The sequence below is a fragment of the Ornithorhynchus anatinus genome, chromosome 5 (assembly GCF_004115215.2).
Source record: "Ornithorhynchus anatinus isolate Pmale09 chromosome 5, mOrnAna1.pri.v4, whole genome shotgun sequence".
Lineage (NCBI taxonomy): Eukaryota > Metazoa > Chordata > Mammalia > Monotremata > Ornithorhynchidae > Ornithorhynchus > Ornithorhynchus anatinus.
Genome location: NC_041732.1, coordinates 1,356,936 through 1,375,057, shown reverse-complemented (window position 1 = coordinate 1,375,057; position 18,122 = coordinate 1,356,936). Strand labels below are relative to the sequence as shown.

The following is an 18,122-nucleotide window of genomic DNA, read 5'->3' as shown; positions in this document are numbered from 1 at the left end:
CTACACCACACTGCACTTGAGAAACAGCGTGGCTCAGTGGAAGGAGCCTGGGCTTCGGAGTCAGAGGTCATGGGTTTGATTCCCCTACGTCTACCCCAGCGCTTAGAACAGTGCTCTGCACATAGTAAGCGCTTAACAAATACCAACATTATTATTATTATTATTATTCCCGGCTCTGCCACTTGTCAGCTGTGTGACTGTGGGCAAGTGGGTTAACTTCTCTGGGCCTCAATGACCTCATCTGTAAAACGGGGATTAACTGTGAGCCTCACGTGGGACAACCTGATGACCCCGTATCTCCCCCAGCGCTTAGAACAGTGCTCTGCACATAGCAAGCGCTTAACAAATACCAACATTATTATTATTCAGTTGTAGAAGCGGGACAGGCCGTAGCGGGAGGCAGCGGCCCCTGGCGGGGGCGGTGGGAAACGCCGGGCGGGCGGGACGCGCATGGGCGGGGGGCGCAGGCGCAGTGTGGCGAGCGCGGGGGGGGGGGGGGGGGCTGCGCAGGCGCAGTGCGGCGGGCGGGGGGCGCAGGCGCAGTGCGGCGGCGAGTTGGGCCGAGGCCGCGAGTGAGGTGATGGCGGAGGGTGGGCGAGGGGCGAAGGCGGGAAGACGAGGGCAACGGGGGGCAGGGACAAGCGCAGGCTGAGACACCCAAAGTGGGGCAGACAGTCTGAGGGACGGGGAGACGGAAGCGACAATAATAACACAGACGGCATTTGGTAAGCGCTTACTATGTGCAAAGCACTGCTCCAAGCGCCAGGGTAAAAAAAAAGTTGGTATTTGTTAAGCGCTTACTGTGTGCAGAGCACTGTTCTAAGCGCTGAGGGAGATACAGGGTCATCAGGTGTCCCACGTGAGGCTCACACTCGTAATCCCCATTTTAATAATGTCTTTGTTAAGCGCTTACTATGTGCAGAGCACTGTTCTAAGCGCTGGGGGAGATAATAATAATGTTGGTATTTGTTAAGCGCTTACTATGTGCAGAGCACTGTTGTAAGCGCTGGGGGAGATACAGGGTCATCAGGTTGTCCCACGTGAGGCTCCCAGTTAATCCCCGTTTTACAGATGAGGGAACTGAGGCCCAGAGAAGGGAAGTGACTTGCCTACACAGCTGACAAGTGGCAGAGCCGGGATTCGAACCCATCACCTCTGACTCCCAAGCCCGGGCTCTTTGCACTGAGCCGCGGTGCTTAGAGACAGGGTAATCAGATTGTCCCACGTGGGGCTCACATTTTTTAATCCCCATTAATCGTAATAATGATGGCATTTGTTAAGTGCTTACTAGATGCAGAGCACTCTTCTAAGCGCTGAGGTAGAGACAGGGTAATCAGATTGTCCCACGTGGGGCTTCCATTTTTTAATCCCCATTTTAAAATCATAATAATGGCATTTTTAAGCGCTTACTAGGTGCAAAGCACTGTTCTAAGCGCTGGGGTGGATACCAGGTCATCAGGTGGTCCCCCGTGGGGTTCACAGTCTTCATCCCCATTTGACAGGTGAGGGAACTGAGGCCCAGAGAAGTGAAGGGACTGGCCCAAAGTCAACCAGCTGACAAGCGGCGGAGCTGGGATTTGAACCCATGACCTCTGAGTCCCCAGCCCCGTGCTCTTTCCACTGAACCATGCTGCTTTTCTCTTTTAGAGATGAGGGAACTGAGGCCCAGTGAAGTGACTCTCCCAAGGTCACACAGCAGACAAGTGGCAAAGTCGGAATTAGAACCCACGACCTCTGACTCCCAGGCCTGTGCTCTTTCCACTAAACCTCGCTGCTTCTCTTAATTATGGCATTTGTGAAGCGCTTATTAGGTGCCAAGCACTGTTCTTAGCACTGGGGAAGATACAGGGTCATCAGGTTGTCTCACGTGGGGCTCACAGTCTTCATCCCCATTTTACAGATGAGGGAACTGAGGCACCGAGAAGTGAAGTGACTTGCCCAAGGTCACACAACTGATAAGTGGTGGAGCCGGGATTAGAACCCATGACCTCTGACTTCTAAACCCGCGCTTTTTTCACTGGGCCACACTGCTTCTCAACTTCTCTGTGCCTCAGTTACCACATCTGTAAAATGGGCATTAAGACTGTGAGCCCACATGGGACAACCTGATGACCTTGTCTCCTCCCCAGCGCTTAGAAGAGTGCTTGGCACATAGTAAGAGCTTAGCAAATACCATTGTTATTATTGTTACTCCAATCACTTAGTACAGTACACTTGGACAGTCTTCCATCTCTATTGTGAGAAGCAGCGTGGCTCAGTAGAAAGAGCCTGGGCTTGGGAGTCAGAGGTCATGGGTTCCAATCCTGGGTCCACCTCTTGTCAGCTGTGTGGTCTTGGGCAAGTCACTTAACTTCTCTGTGCTTCAGTTCCCTCATCTGTAAAATGGGGATGAGGTCTGTGAGCCCTACGTGGGACAACCTGATTACCTTGTATCTACCCCAGCGCTTAGAACAGTGCTCGGCACATAGCAAGTACTTAACAAATACCAACATTATTATTGTGCTGTACTCTTCCAAACACTTAGCACTTACTAACACATAGTGCTCAATAAATACCACTGAGGAGGAGGATGGGGAGAGACCAGGGAAGACAGTCCCAGAATCTGGGGAGACAGAGGGACAACTCTTGAGAATCAGAGGAAGACGGAAACAGGAGGGAGACGGGAGACAGAGGAAACGGGAAGGGAGGAGAAACAAGAGAAGATGGAGGCTGAGAGGTGGAAGAGGAAGGTGGAGATAGAAGCAGAGATGAGAGAGAGAAGGGAGATGGAGAGATGGTGGGGTAGGGAAGACCGAACAAGAGTGAGAGATGGGGATACAAACTGAAAGAGACAGGCAGACTGAGTGTTAGCGGGATGAGACAGGAGCCCTGGGGCGGATAAATGGTATCCCAAGCCTGGTATTGATTTAACATTTTCTTGGTACCACACACCACCCCATTCATTCATATAAATAGATAAATCATATTTATTGAGCACCTACTGTGTGCAAAGCGCTTGGGGAAATAGGAGAAAATAGAAGGAGGATATTAGGCCTCTGCCCTCAAGGGACTTCCAGTCTGTTCTGGGAGAGAACATAAACAAAAATCTCTCGGAAAACAGATGGTGGTTCCCTGAACTGCGTGGAGATTGTGGCGGATGGTTTACGTGAGATCAAGAGGAAGTCACGGGAAGCGAGAGACATGCGATCGGGCCAAGCTGGAAGACAAAGCTACAGACAGAGAGGCAGAAGCAGTGCTGCCATGGTGAGACCATCCTCATCCTCAGGCCGTATTTCTTTCAGGTGCCCAGGGTTCAGGTCAGAATGTGGCCTGGTGGAAAGTGCCTAGGTCTGAGAGTCAGAGTCCCGGGTTCAAGTCCTAGCTCTCCCCCTAGCTCGCTGGGCAGCCTTGGACAAGTCACTTGACCTCTGGGCCTCAGTGACCTCATCTGTAAAATGGGAATTTTAAGTCCTGGCCATCCCCCTCCTAAATTGTAAACTCCGTAAGGACAGAAATCATGTCTGTTACCACGATTGTACCTTCCCAAGTGCTTAGTAGAGCGCTCTGCACCTCATAGGCACTAAAACAGTATTTTTGATTGATTAGAAACAAGGTACCTGCTCTCCCTTCTTCTTAATCTGTGAGCTCCATGAGGGACAGAAACTGTGTCAGATCTATCTTGTATCTACCCCAGCGCTTAGTACAGTGCTTAGACCCTAAAAATGGCTCAATAAAACAATCTATGGTATTTTTTGAGTGCTTACTATGTGCAGAGCACTGTACTAAGCTCTTGCGAGAGTATGCTGCAACAGAGTTAACAGACATGTCCCCTGCCCACGATGAGCTAAATTCCATCATTATTAGATTATTAGGATCAGGGAACCCACCAGGCACTAACGCGTGACAAACCCCGCAGAGTTCACCCCATTCTTTCCGCACCTCTCGGATCTGGTGATATTTGCATATGGGGTTGTTTCTCGACATTTTCCTCTTTGGGTTGCGGGGAAGGGGTGGAGGAAGAGAGAGAGAGATGTGAGTCTCTCAGAAAAAAGGGAAGAGAGGTTATAGGAAGCTGAGAAAAGGAAGAGGCTCTCCATGGGGCTGGGAAAAAAGGTGCCAGGGCTTTGGTACTTCAGGGATTACGTACTACATAGGGCAAGTAACAGTTGTCTCCTTTTAACTCTTGACCTGGTTAAAGCAGGAGGGGCAATAATAGCCCTTCTTGAGTGCCTTTACTGGGGCTGGGCACTGTACTGAATGCCCGGGAAAGTACAAAACAGAGGAGTGACACATTCCTTGCCCCCCACGCTTGAAAATTAATTGACTGTACTATTGGACAAGCATATATTGAAACGTGCTGAGGATGACTGTGAGTAAATATGTAAGTACAAGAGATGCTGGAGGGGTTCACGCGATCTAAGGTGCTAGGAATTTGTCAGGGAAGCTTGTTGGTAGAGGGTAACACCTGGAATTTGCCAGACACTTTTATTTTCCCAAAGCGCTTTCATCATAATTATGGTATTTGTTAAACAGTTAAAGTTAACAAGTTAAACAGTTCGGATACAGGCCCTGTCCCACATGGGGCTCACAGCCTAAGTAGGAAATTCCCATTTCAGTAGAAGACACTGAGGCCTAGGAAAGTTAAGTGACTTGGCCAGTGTCACTCAGTAGGTAAGTGGCAGAGCCAGGATCAGAACCCAAGTCCTCGGACTCCCAGGCCCACACTCTTTCCACCTGGCCGTGCTGCTTAGATATTTCATTTTATGCCATAAATTCCCACTTGTGTATTTTTTCTCCATGCTTAGTACAGTGCCCTGCACCCAGAAGGCGCTTAATGAATGCTACTACTAATCATCACATCCCTTTGCTTGTGCACAGGAGCGAAGGAAGCAGACTGTGGAGGAGATCCAGGGCACTGGGTTTGTGGTATGAGATCAGTGAAGGGATAGAGGAGTGAGTGAGCTGAGTAGAGAGGGTGGTGTTGAGGGTGTCAATTTGGTCATCACCGGAAGGTAGTTTGGGTATAGAGGCTAGGTAGGGCATGATGATGTGAGAAAATTAGATGGGGTCAAAAGATCAGAGGTCTCTGGGAGGGAACAGGACAGATTTGTGGGGAGGAGGTGAGGAGGCTGTGGTCAGATAGAGGGATTTCAGAGTTGGTGAGGGTAGAGATTGCACAGTGACTAAAGATGATGAGATCAAGTGTGTGTCCAAGTTGGTGAGTGGGCAAGCTGGAGTGGAGCAGGAGATCGGTGGAGTTTAGTTACAGAAAATGGGTAGTGGAAGGGTCATCGGGAACATCTGCGTGGATAGTAATATCCCCAAGAGTCAATGTAGAGATGGAGAAAGAGAGAAGGAATGTGACAATGGGATGAAAATGGTTCAAAACGTTGGAGGTGAGGCCTGAGGGGACGGTAGATGACCGTGACTAGTATCTGGAGTGGGTGGTAGAGGCTCATGATATGAGCTTCAAAGGAAGGGAAAGAGGGATTGAGGAGGTGGAATGTTGCGAAAGCAGCACCGGGGAGCGAGAAAGAAGCTGACTCCTGGGCTCTGCCAGGGCCCTGCCAGTCCCGGCTTGGGGAGGGGCCAGGTGAGGCTGTGGGATGGTGGGGGCGGGCTGGGTCGAGCTGGGGAACATCATGGACAACTAGGGGGCAAACTGGGGGCATCTGAGGGCACCCGGGGAAAGGCTGGAGAGGGCTGAGAAGAAGTCTGGGGGAGGCTGGCACGGTAGAGGCTGGTGGAGGCCAGTGACCTGGGCAGATGTGACTGTGGCAGCGTAGAGGTGGGCCGGGGAAAGTGTTCGCCACCAGAGGAGAGGGTCACTGGCCTCATTCACCTTTCCGCCCGAGCATCGCTACAGGGGAGCCTGGGCAGGAAGCAGGGTGTGGACTGGCACCGCTCCCTTCTCTTTCCCAACCACGGATTAGCCCGCTCCTACCTCCTCCCCCAGCTAACTCCTGACCTGGATCTCCTTTCCTCTTCCCAATCCATTGCACCCTCATCTCCCAGTGCACCAAACCGCAGCCCTTCCCACCCACAGAGTTCTGCCCCAAAGCCACCTCACCCAGGAGGCCCTCCGTGACTTACCCTCTCTGCCCACGCCACTCTATCACCCACCCTGGCTGCACATCTGTTTGCCTGCCCATCTGCTCGATTCCCTCCCGCACTGCAAGAAGCAGCGTGGCCTAGTGGATAGCGCACGGTCCTGGAAGTCAAAAGGACATGGGGTCTAATCCCAGTTCCGCCACGTGTCGGCTGTGTGACCTTGGGCCAGTCACTTCACTTCTTTGGGCCTCAGGTACCTCACCTGTAAAATGGGGATTGAGACTGTGATCCCCACATGGGACAGGAACTGAATCCAACTCGATTTGCTTGTATCCACGCCAGCGCTTAGTACAGTGCCTGGCACATAGTGAGCCCTTAACAAATACCATTATTATTATTCTTCTCTGTGCCTCAGTTACCTTAACCCTGAAGCGGTGAGCCCCATGTGGGACCCGGTCTGTGTCCAAACTAATAAGCTTGTATCTACCCCAGCGCTTAGAGCAGGTCCTGGCATATAGTAAGCGGTTAACAAATACCATCATCATCATTCCCATCTCCATTTTCTGCCTACTCTGGGGTTCTCTCTCTCGCTCCTCTACTGGGCTGACTCCCGCTCTTAGGTAGGACTGTTTTGTGGTGTGCCTGCCCCGACCCAGACAGTAAGCTCTTTGAGGGCAGGGCAAGAGCAGTAGCCGCTGCGGGTGACGGGGGTGCCCGGTGACTTTGTTTGCAGACCAGAGCCGCGATACAGTGAGGAGCCCCGACTGCAGAGAACAAGGGAACCCTGAGTCCAGAATCAAGCCTGGGACCGTTGACCGTCTGTTTCTGGGCCCTGACATTGGCTGAGCCGGGAGCGGGGACGGTCCTAGCGGCCGCCCCCCGAAGCCCAGGGCCGGGAGCCGGTTGGAGATGTGAAGGTGTCTGCCCTGCCAGGAGGGGGTAAAGAGGAAGGAGCGAGAGGAGCCTGTGACCCAGGCTAGCCACGCCAGCCATGTCAGAGTCAGGGAGCCGGGATCGCGGTAGGGAGAGCTGGGATCGTGGCCGGGAGAGCCGGGATCGCGGCCGGGAGAACCGGGATCGTGGCCGGGAGAGCCGGGGTTACAGGTCCCAGCCCGATGCAGGCTCCTGGGACTGGGACTGCCCGGATACGCGGAGAAGGCTGGAAGAAGTGTTCTTTCGGGAGCAGGACTCCGTGCGCGCGGGCTCCGAGGACTGCCGGCAGTTCTGGGCCTTCTTCGAGCGGCTGCAGCGCTTTCAGGCACAGAGGCGAGAGAGGACCGGCGAGGAAGAGGGAGAGGGGGAGCAACCTGCCCCGGGCCAAGCTGACGCCCGCCACCCCGCCCTGGCCGACCTGCCCCGGACGTACGACCCACGTTACCGCATCAACCTGGCCCTCCTCAGCGGCGGCGAAGTGGAGGACCGGGGTGACCGGAGGACGGCGGCCGCGGCTATCCCCCGTGAGAGGCTGGCCGAGTTCCGCCTGGCCGTGCTGCAGTACCTGGACTTTATGCAGAAGCAGAGCCTGGCCAAGCTGGCCAAACTGCAGAAGGAGCGGGCAGCCCTGCCCATCGCCCGCCTGGCCCCTCGGCTCCTCAGCGTGCTGAGGGAGAACCAGGTTGTGGTGGTGGCCGGGGACACGGGCTGCGGCAAGTCCACCCAGGTGCCCCAGTACCTCCTGGCTGCCGGCTTCAGCCACGTGGCCTGCACCCAGCCCCGGCGCATTGCCTGCATCTCACTGGCCAAGCGTGTGGCCTTTGAAAGCCTCAACCAGTACGGCTCGCAAGTGAGCGGGGCCGCCGGGGGTGGGGTGGGACAGCAGGGTGGAGGTGGCGGGGTGGGGGCAGATTTGGAAACAGGCAGCCCGGAGGCAGGGGGTCGCCAGCTTCGGAGCGGGTCGGTCCGGGATACGCCGGCCGTGGTGACGGGCCGGGGCTCAGGGTGGGACCCTGCTCCTCCCCCCGCCCCGCCGGCCCCTCAGATACCCACCTGCCCTCTCTCTGCCCCGGTGGCTGCAGGTGGGCTACCAGATCCGCTTCGAGAGCACCCGCTCGGCGGCCACCAAAGTGGTGTTCCTGACGGAGGGGCTGCTGCTGCGGCAGATCCAGCGCCAGCCCACGCTGCCCCAGTACCAGGTGCTGATCGTGGATGAGGCCCACGAACGCCACCTGCACAGCGACTTCCTCCTCGGCGTCCTGCGCCAGCTGCTGCCCGCCCGGCCCGACCTCAAGGTGGTCCTCATGTCGGCTACCATCAACATCGCCCTCTTTTCCGCCTACTTTGGCCAGGCGCCCGTGGTGCAGGTGCCCGGGCGACTGTTTCCCATCTCGGTGAGGAAGTGGCGGGCAAGTGGGGTGGGCGTGGTGGGTGGGGGGGTGGAGGTGGCAGTCGAGGGCCCCCTCCCCCGCAGCATCCTGCTCCCGTTGGCTGCTCCTGGCTGCCTCGTGTTCTTCCCCATTCAGTTTCTCCTCTGAGCACTCTCTGAGACCTGGATAGGACCTGGGAGGGTCATCTCATCCATTCCCTTGCCTCGGGAAAGGCCCTCCCTTCCCTTCCCATCAGGAGTCAGTTCGGAGCCCAGTTCGGCCTCCCACAGCCCCGGCCGTCCCCCCCGCCACAGGTCATCTACCAGCCGGTGCCCCAGGAGGAGACGGCGGCCCGGTCGGATAAGCTGGACCCCCGGCCCTACCTGCGCGTGCTGCAGGCCATAGACCACCGGTACCCGGCCGACGAGCGAGGCGACCTGCTGGTGTTCCTGAGCGGGATGGCCGAGATCAGCGCCGTTCAGGAGGCCGCCCAGACCTACGCCACCCACACCCAGCGCTGGATCGTGCTGCCGCTGCACAGCACCCTCTCTGTCGCCGACCAGGATAAGGTGAGGGTGGGATTGGGCCGGCAGGAGGGGCCGGTGCTTGCTTTCCCTCTGTCCTGGCCAGCTCTGCCCCCTTCTTTCGCTGTTCCTCTCTCTGGCCCCTCTCTGGTGTCCATCTGGCCTCGTCCCTCCCGATTGTCTGTTCGTTTGCCCTGGCCTTGCTCCACTCCGTCTCATCCCTCCCGGATGTCTGCCCCATCCTCACCTGCTGTCTGGCCTTCCTCCTTACTGGAGATGCTGGGGGTAGGTGATTGATGGCTGGGGATAGACAGAGGTGGACTGGATTGTCAGCTGTTGGAGGGCAGGGCTGGGCCGGGGACTCGTGCTGCTATACAGCACCCAGCTCAGCTCCCTTCAGGATCGGGCTGGTGCTGGGTGATGGACACCCCCTTCCCGCCCTCCCCTCCGGTCAGGTTTTCGACGTGGCTCCTCCAGGGGTCCGGAAATGCATCCTCTCCACTAATATCGCCGAGACCTCAGTCACCATCGATGGGGTCCGCTTCGTGCTGGACTCAGGTATGAGCTCGTCTGCTTCCTCCTCCTTCCTTTCCCTTCTCCCCTTCTCTGCCTCCTACACGCCTCCCTTCCCCATGAGAGCCTGCAACCCCGGGACTGTGAAATCTCCTGCAGGGGAGACCCAGCCCGGCCTCCCTGTCCCTTGCAGGCAAAGTGAAGGAGATGAGCTTCGACCCCAAGGCGAAGCTTCAGCGGCTGCAGGAGTTCTGGATCAGCCGAGCCAGCGCGGAGCAGCGTAAGGGCCGGGCGGGGCGCACGGGGCCCGGGGTCTGCTACCGCCTCTATGCCGAGTCAGATTACGACGCCTTCGCCCCCTACCCCGTGCCAGAGATCCAGCGTGTGGCCCTGGACGCCCTGGTGCTGCAGGTAGACAGAGCGCCCTGGGTTGCCATGGGGAGAGGGAACCCCGCCAGGCAAACTGGGGGAGAGAGATAAGGACTTCCACCCAGGCCAGTGGGGAGAGAGGGACCCCAAACTCCCAGGCCAGAGGGGAGAGAGGGACCCTACCCCCGAGGCCGGTGGAGAGAGAGCGATCCGACCATGCAACCTGGGGGAGAGAGGGGTTCCCATTACCCAGACTGGTGGGAAGAAAGCGATCCCAATCATACAGGCAGGGAGAGAGGGGGCCTCACCACCCAGGCCAGAAGGGAGAAAGAAAGAACCCCCACCACCCAGGCAGGAAGGGAGACCTGGAGGGGTGGGGGTACGTAGGACCCTAGAGGAGTCAGTCAGAGAAGAGGACTCCTACTCAGGCTGGCGAGGAGAAAGGGCCACTGGGGAGGATCTTCTCCTGTAGGGTGAGGAGAGGGTGAGGTGGGGGAATGGGACACCCACATCACTCTTGACCCGTCCCACGGTGGCCCTCCCCACAGATGAAGAGCATGGGGCTGGGGGATCCCCGCACTTTCCCCTTCATCGAGCCACCGCCCTCGTCCAGCCTGGAGACGGCCGTGCTTTACCTCCGGGACCAGGGGGCGCTGGATGCCGCGGAAGACCTGACGCCCATCGGAAACCTGCTGGCCCAGCTGCCGGTGGATGTGGTGATCGGTGAGCTGGAGCTCGCACTCGGTCCCAACGGGCCGGAGACAGGAGCTCTAGAGAATTTGGGCAGGGGGAGACTGGAGGGGGTGTGCAAGCCCGCCAAAGCCCCCAGGAAAGAGCTGACTGCAGCAAGAGGGAGAGGGGCTAGACCAGAGAAGGGACTTGCGGCTCGAAGGGCAGGTCCTTGACTGGCTGTGGCGCCTCCTTGGCTGGAGCAAGGCCAAGTGAGGGCCGGGACGAGACGGGGGTTGGGGACCTTGAGGTCGGTGGGTGGATGGGTGGGTCTCAAGGCCGTTTCCCCTTAGGGAAGATGCTGATCCTGGGCTCCCTGTTCCAGCTGGTGGAGCCGGTGCTCACCGTGGCGGCTGCGCTGAGCGTCCAGTCTCCGTTCCTTCGCAGCGGCCACTCCAACCCGGACTGCGGAACTGCTCGCAAACCCCTGGAGAGCAGCCATGGTGACCCCTTCACCCTCCTCAACGCCTTCAATGCCTGGGTGCAGGTGAGATGAGACCCGCCTCCCATCCAGTGGGGGCAGGTTTGGTGGGACCACCTACTCAGCTTGTTGGGTTACTCACCTTCTGTGTAGAGGGACAAGAGAGAGGGCACCCAGTGCTCTGAGGGTTACTGGGAAGGGTGGGTTGTGTGGGACCCCTGGTTATTGACAGTGGTGGGCTCGACGGGGTCCTGGGAGCTCCTGGGAGTGATGGGAGCATGGGGAACCCTGGGGGAGTCAGTCAATCAGTCAAGATTTCTGAGCACTTATTGGACTGAGCATTTAGCAGAGTCCAGAACATTAGGAAGTATGATTCTTGCTGGCCTCAAGGAGCTTACAGTCTAGCCAGGGAAGCAGTAAATTTCAGAAGGAGGAATTCATAGAGTCTGTGAGCTTAGATGGTGCAGAAGTGCTAAAGTTGCAGATGAGGGGATATAACCCAGGGAACTCAGAAATTAATGGGGGAAGGGCACCTGGAGAACACAGTAACTTCAGAAGTTGAAGATGGAGAGGGCAGTGGTTGTCCAGATCAAAGGAGGAGAGAGCTCCAGGCAGAAGGGAGGGCGGGGACAGGAAGACGGCAGTGGGAGAGCGAAGAATGAGGCACAGTGCGTAGGGAGCTGCTAGAGCAGCACAGTGTGCAGGCTGGGGTGTAGGGGAAGAAGAGTGAGGATAAAGAGGTGCAGAGAGCTGATAGATTGCCTTAAAACCGATGTTCAGTAATTTCTGTTTGAGACGGGCAGCCATCAGAGAGTTATGTAGAGTGGGGAGTTGTGTGCAGAATGACGTTTTTGAAAAACGGCCCAGGTAGCAGAGCAAAGCGTGGACTGGAGAGGGGAGAGGCTGAGGCAGGGAGGTCGGTGAGGAGGCTGAGGTGGTACCTTCGTGGGATAGTACAAGGGCCTGGGCCAGCGGTGTATATTTATATTAATGTCTGTCTCGCCCCCCACTCTGGACTGTAAGTTCACTGTGGGCAGGGAATGTGTCCAAGCGCTTAGTCCAGGGCCCTGCACCCAATCAGCGCTCAGTAAATACAACTGAATGAATTTAGCGACAGACTGGCTGTTGGGGTGGAAGATCGGGAGGAGGTGAGGTGGAGAGACGGGGAGGATGAGAGCAGGTTGTCGACAGGATGGTGGCACACGCAGTGTAGGCCTGACTGGGCATGGCCTGCCCTCCACTTCCCCTGCCGGCAGCACTCAGCCTGAAGGCTCAGAGACCCTCGGCGTTGCCAGCTTCCCTCCCCCCCAGCCCACCCACCCACCGACCCACCTGGTCGCCTCGGTGCCACTCACCCCACCCTCTCCTCCGCTGTCCCCAGGTGAAGTCCGAGCGGGGCTCCGGCTCCCGGAAGTGGTGCCGCCGCCGCGGCCTCGAGGAGCAGCGGCTCTACGAGATGGCCAACCTGAGGCGCCAGTTCAAGGTCTGGCCCCGCCTGGGCTGGGGGTAGAGAGAGAGAGAAAGCTCCGGGAGGGGACAAGTGAGCCCTGTGTCCGAGGGACCTCCCCCCCAATCCCCGGCCTCTGCCCCCCGCAGGAGCTGCTGCGGGACCACGGGCTGCTGGCGGACTCGCGCACCACCCCGGCAGACAGCTTCAGTCGGCAGCGCCAGCACCGGGAGCGCCAGGAGCTGCGGCGACTGAAAAGGCGGCACGAAGAGGGCGAAGGGCGCCGACGCAGGGTGCTGCCGCTCCCGGGCCAGGAGGGGGGCTCCTCCTCAGGTGATGACGCCGCTGAAGGTGATCCCCGGGAAGGCGGCGCCGTGGACATCCAGGTGAGGAGAGGCCAGCGAGGCCCAGCGCCCACCCAGGTCCCCGCCCAGGAGCCCGCCCAGCTTGACCCTGCCTGAGGAGGGTCTCCAGGGGGCGTGAGGTCCTCGGGGAGGGGACCCTTCCCTTCCCGGGGCCCCTCGTCACCTCTCCACCACCAGGAAGTTCTTCCTCAGGTCCAACCTCCCTCCCTCTTGCCGTGGTTTGAGTCTCCGTGGGGCAGCCCAGCTGGCTTGCTGGGGGCTTGGGGTTCGCCCAGCCCCACCCTGCTCTTCCCCCAACCCTTCCACAGGACGTCAAATTCAAGCTGCGCCACAGCGTGGACGAGCTGCAGGCAGCCGCCAGTGCCGGCCGCGATCTGTCCCGGGATGAGCTGGCCCTGCTGAAGCTGGTGCTGGCCAGGGGCCTCTATCCCCAGCTGGCCGCAGCGGACCACTTCAACAGCTGCCGCAAGGACTCCGACCAGGTACCCCTTCCTTGCCTTCCGGGTCCCCTGACCGCCGTGCCCCTCATTTCCCTTCTCTTGTCAGCTGTACCCTCTCCCTGCCTGGCGTTGCCCTCCCTCTCTCAGCAGGGTCCAGCCTCGCCCTGTCCCTCTTACTTTCTCAGCTGGGCCCAGCCTTGCCCTCTCCTTCTCTCCCTCTTAGCTGGGCCCTGCCCTGCCTCGCTCTCTCCCTCTCTCAGTCACCTGCTGATACCCCTCTAGACTGTGAGCTCATTGTGGGCAGGAATGTGTCTTTCGTTGTTAAATTGTACTCTCCCAAGCGCTTAGTACAGTGCTTTGCAAACAGCGCTCCATAAATATGACTGAATGAATGAAGGCCAGTGGGCTCAGAGGGCAATAATAATAATGCATTAATAATAATAACACATTATTATTATTGTACTTGATAAGCGCTTACTATATGCCAAGCACTCTTTCAAGCCTTAGGGTAGCTACAAGTAAATGAGATTGGACACAGTCCCTGTCCCACGTGGGACTCACAGTCTTAATCCCCGTTGTATGGATGAGGCAACTGAGGCACAGAGAAGTGAAGTAACTTGCCCAAGATCTCATAGACAAGTGGCAGAGCGGGGATTGGAGCCCAGGTCCTTCTGACTCCCAGGCCCATGCTCTATCCATTAGGCCACACTGCTTAAAAGGAGAGAGAAGCAAGGCCTGTCCTATCCTCTGTCCCCCTTCCTACTTCCCTTGCCACCAAAGGGACCATCAGGTTTGGGGTGCTCTCCCAGTGTGACAGGGTGGGCACCCCTCGGGAGCACGCTCAGCGTGCAGGAGTGGCAGATGACAGTTATTGTCTTTCAGATCTTCCACACCAAAACCAAGCAGGGGACCGTCCTCCACCCGACCTCTGTCTTTGCCAGCAATCCAGAGGTGCTACAGGTGAGCGGAAGAGACACTGATGACCAAAAGAGTGGAGGTGAGTGGGTGAGACTGCCCTCCCGCACCCGGGCTTTCTGCTCTGGCCTGGGGCTTCTCCACAGAGGAAATGGGAAGAGACCGGGGGGGGGGGGACGGGGGGGGGGGGACACGGGGACGACAACGACGACAACCAGACCTTACAATTATGGCCTAGGGCCACAGAAAAAGGGAGGGTCCTCTGGCATACCGTTCCAGCCTGGGGCGGTCCCACAGAGTGGGATGGGCGGAGGAGAGACCCCCAACAGAGCTATGGCCTGGACTGCCCCACAGAAGGAGGGGAGGGAAAAGGAGGGGAGGAGAAGGCCGATGGTGCAGAGTGAGCAGAGCGGTGCCCTTTCAGACCGGAGCGATGGGAAGAGCAGCCAGCACCAGCTCCTGGCCTTCGTCTCGCTGCTGGAAACCACCAAACCATACCTGGTCAACTGTGTCCGCGTGCCGGCCCTGCAGGTGGGTGACCGGGCACCCCGCTGCCACGCTGGGTTTGCCACCGGGGCCCCCGCCCCACCTCCCGTACCCTTATTTACCACCCCTCCGTTCCCCGGGTCTCCCATCTCCCCTCCCTTCCCAATCCCCTGCGTCCTAAAGCACCTGGGCCCGGCACACCCGGGCAGAGCATGAAGATGTATGGGCACCTTGGTCAGACGATCCTGCCCCTTCAGGGGCGCTATTCACCCCGGGATCCCCCAGTGCCCCCCACAGTGAGCTGCGTCTCCCCCCGCCCCCAGGCTCTGCTGCTCTTCAGCCGCTGTCTGGACACGAATGGGGACTGCTCACGCATCGTGGCGGACGGCTGGCTGGAGCTGGGCCTGGACGGGAGCGAGGGCACCCTCCAGCTCCTCTCGGTGGCCGTGCAGCTCCGCTCCCGCTGGGAACAGCTCCTGCAGCAGCAGCTGGCCCGGGGCCACCGGGAGCCAAGGGACCGGGAGGCCGCTCCGCGGGCGGAGCGGCAGGAGGTGGCTGCCCTGACCCAGGAGCTGCTGCGCTTTGGGAAAACCAAGGTAAAAGCCGGAAGGAGACCCGGGCACGGAGGCGCCCGCTGCCTGTAGGGCACAGGATTGGGTAGGTGGTGTGGCAGGGGGTTTTGTGGAGCTCTCATTGCTGTCTGTGGAGTGCCCTTCCAAGTGGTATAATGAATAATCATGGTGTTAAGCGCTCCCTGTGTGCCAGGCGCTGTTCTAAACATTGGGGTAAATATGAGCTAAGCAGGTTAGACACGGTCCCTATCCCAGTGAGGGCTCACAGTCTTAACCCCCATTTTACAGATGAGGGAACTGAGGCACGGAGAAGTGAAGTGACTTGCCCGAGGTGACCCGGCAGACAAGTGGCAGAGCTGGGATTAGAACCCACATCCTTCTGACTCCCAGGCTCTATCCACTAGGCTACACTGCTTCTCTGTACCTTCTGTTGTGCTTGCTGCTGTGGACAGAGTGCTGTATTACATTTCTGGGAGAGCTGTGGCGAGGGGAAGAGGTTTGGGATGGGGGAACGGTGGCCGGGTCCCTGACTTTGAAGGAGAGAAGGGGGCTGACCGGCGGTGGGGTGGGGCGGGGTGGAGGAGAGAGCAGACACGTCAAGGAGGAGGCAGCTTGGGGTGGGGGAGGAAGGGTGACGGAGGGAGTGGGGGCAGCGGGGGATCATGGGGGGGGATCATGGGAGGGGCTCACGGAGGAAATGATGCGCGGGACTGGCGTTTCCGGCAGGCCGGGGCCTGCCCCGAGCCCCGTCCCACTATGTCCTGTCCCTCCCTCCCGCCCCGCGGGTCTCCAGGTGCCCTACCGCCTCCGCCGACTCACCGGGCTGGAGGTGCAGAACCTGTACGTGGGGCCCCAGACCGCCACCGCCGCGCCCCAAATGTCGGGCTTGTTTGGGGGCGCCGCCCTGCAGCCCCACGAGACCAAGGGCGGCTTTGCCCTCAACGACTACCTCACCTATAACTGCCTCGCGGTGAGTGTCAGGGCCTCCTCGGGAGCGAAAGACAGTGGGAATTGATCTGCCGAGCGCCCCAGAACCCAGAGAAGAGGAAGTCGGGGGGGTAGGCGGGGAACCCGGTTCGACGCCCCCCGTCCCACGCCCTCGTTGCAGAGCGACACGGACCTGTACAGTGAGTGCCTACGTACTTTCTGGACTTGCCCGCACTGCGGCCTCTACATGCCCTTCACCCCCATGGAGCGGCTGTGCCATGAGAATGCCTGCCGGCCACCCGAGGACACCCCGCCCGACACGGGTAAGGCAGGGCCTGGCGGTGAGGGGCTACCCCGGTTGGTCCCCCGGCTTGAGTCAGACCAGGAGCTCACCGCTCCGCAGAGCCCCCGTGCCAGGGGAGGGGCAGGGTGGTGGGGGAGGGTTCGTACTGCCCGCGGGGACCAGAGGGACCCCTCAGCCGGGCGCGACTCAACCCCCACGCCTCCGCCGCAGGGGCCCCGCAAGAGTCCACTGGCAAGGGCACCGCCCTGCAGAGACCGTACCGCTGCGAGATCTGCCGGCAAGACCTCTTGCTCACCCCCACGGACATCCTCCGACACCGTAAGATGCACCAGTGAGCACGAGGCGGGACTTGGGGCAGAGCTGGCCGGGGGCCTCGGGGCCAAAAGGAGCCACCGCCCGTAGCCCTCACTGCAGCCCGGGGACCGTCGACTGAAGCAGGAACTTGAGCGGCGGGGGAGGGGAAGAGGCAAAGGGCTAAGGAGTTGGGGGGCAGGCTGGGAGGACGTGACTGGACGCTCGGCCCCCGGGAAGGATCACTGTGCCCTGGGGTGGGCCGGTGGGCGTCCTAGTAAATCACTGGCTTCTAGCCCGAGCGTTCTGTGTGGCTCCCGAGATCTGCCCCGTCTTTCGAAAGGGGGCACGGGGTCAACAATCTGGTTCTGGGGACAACAGGAGACTGGAAAAAGGTGGCAGAGGACAGCACAGGTATCTGTGTAGTTGTGTGTTCCGCTCTTGATTTCCTGGCAAATTAGACTCTGACACTCCCCCAGTCGTGCCCCGGCTCCTCCAGGGCTCAGGTGCGCCTGCCCCTCCGGACCCCACCGGCAGTGGCTCGGCTGTGAGTTTGGCTTGGCGTGGGCCGGGCCGGGGACACGGTGAGGCCTGCCTCGGGCTGTCATTGGAAGCCCCCAGGGATTAGGTTCGGCGGGGCTCAGTTCAGAAAGGCTCCGTAAGGCACCGGAGCGACCCGGAGCGGAGGAGCTTCCTTTGCTTCTGCGTGAGCTTCAACGGGTGAAGTCAGTGGCCGCCCGGCCCCTCCCCTCGGCGCCGCTGGTAGCGTGAGTCTTCCTTTGGCCCGGCCCAGTCGCTCGCCGCGGGCCCCGGGAGGCCCAGGGTGTGGCCGGGCTCCGCCCTCTCAGCAGGCCCAGCCCTAACCTGACTTGCCCCAGCGCTGTACCCTGTCCGTCACGCAGCTGGGCCTCCCCGGCTCCACGGCCCGGCCAGTCCAGCCAGCCCGGGGCGAGGGATCCTCGAGACCCGATCTGGAAAGGAAGGGGTGGACGGGTCAAGGTGCCCCGGAGGTGGCGGCGGGGCGCAGTAGTCAGCCGTGATTGTGGCTCTTGGGACGTGGAGAGGCGGGCTCAGTAACTCAGAGCGTAGCCACCTTCTGTCGTGTGCGCTTTATTGCCACGAAACCAAGACCCTGAGCACGGCTCCTCCTCCCACCCAAGTCTCGGCCTGGAGACCGGGGCACGGTGGCCTGGTCTCCCGGGATGGCTGGGCCCATCCTCGTCAGGACCCGTCTTCTGTCCCCAGTCCCCGTAGCCTGGCCCGCGGCCCCCTGGTCTTCCCGGGGAGGTCCAGGGCTGCTGAACATGGCCAGGTTTCCAGGTCCGCGGGGCCCCACTCTGCCTGGTGGGGTCGGTCACAAGTGGAAGCAGACACGTGACCCTCGGTTGGGTGCCCACACAAGGCAGAGAACGTTTATCGTACGTTCCCAAGCACTTAGTACAGTGCTCTGCACATGGTAAGCGCTCAATAAATCCAATTGAATGAA

The 18,122-nt window shown here is 59.4% G+C and overlaps 1 protein-coding gene across 2 annotated transcripts; it reads left to right on the top strand.

The window, feature by feature from the left end:
• The first annotated feature begins 526 nt into the window (after positions 1 to 526).
• DHX34 (DExH-box helicase 34) lies at positions 527 to 18,122 on the top strand. 2 transcript variants are annotated; one of them, XM_029065202.1, is made up of 18 exons: positions 527 to 577; positions 3,101 to 3,243; positions 6,764 to 7,813; positions 8,046 to 8,357; positions 8,648 to 8,902; positions 9,313 to 9,415; positions 9,564 to 9,781; positions 10,288 to 10,462; positions 10,762 to 10,955; positions 12,271 to 12,372; positions 12,486 to 12,722; positions 13,010 to 13,183; positions 14,024 to 14,138; positions 14,481 to 14,587; positions 14,866 to 15,138; positions 15,908 to 16,084; positions 16,223 to 16,364; positions 16,556 to 18,122. In XM_029065202.1, the coding sequence occupies exons 3-18, from the start codon at positions 7,022 to 7,024 to the stop codon at positions 16,678 to 16,680; spliced, it is 3,501 nt and encodes a 1,166-aa protein (XP_028921035.1). In that variant the 5' UTR covers positions 527 to 577; positions 3,101 to 3,243; positions 6,764 to 7,021; the 3' UTR covers positions 16,681 to 18,122. The 2 variants fall into 2 exon arrangements, with proteins under 2 accessions (XP_028921035.1, XP_028921037.1); XM_029065204.1 differs by lacking the exons at positions 16,223 to 16,364; positions 16,556 to 18,122 and having other exon boundaries at positions 14,024 to 14,101; positions 15,908 to 15,985.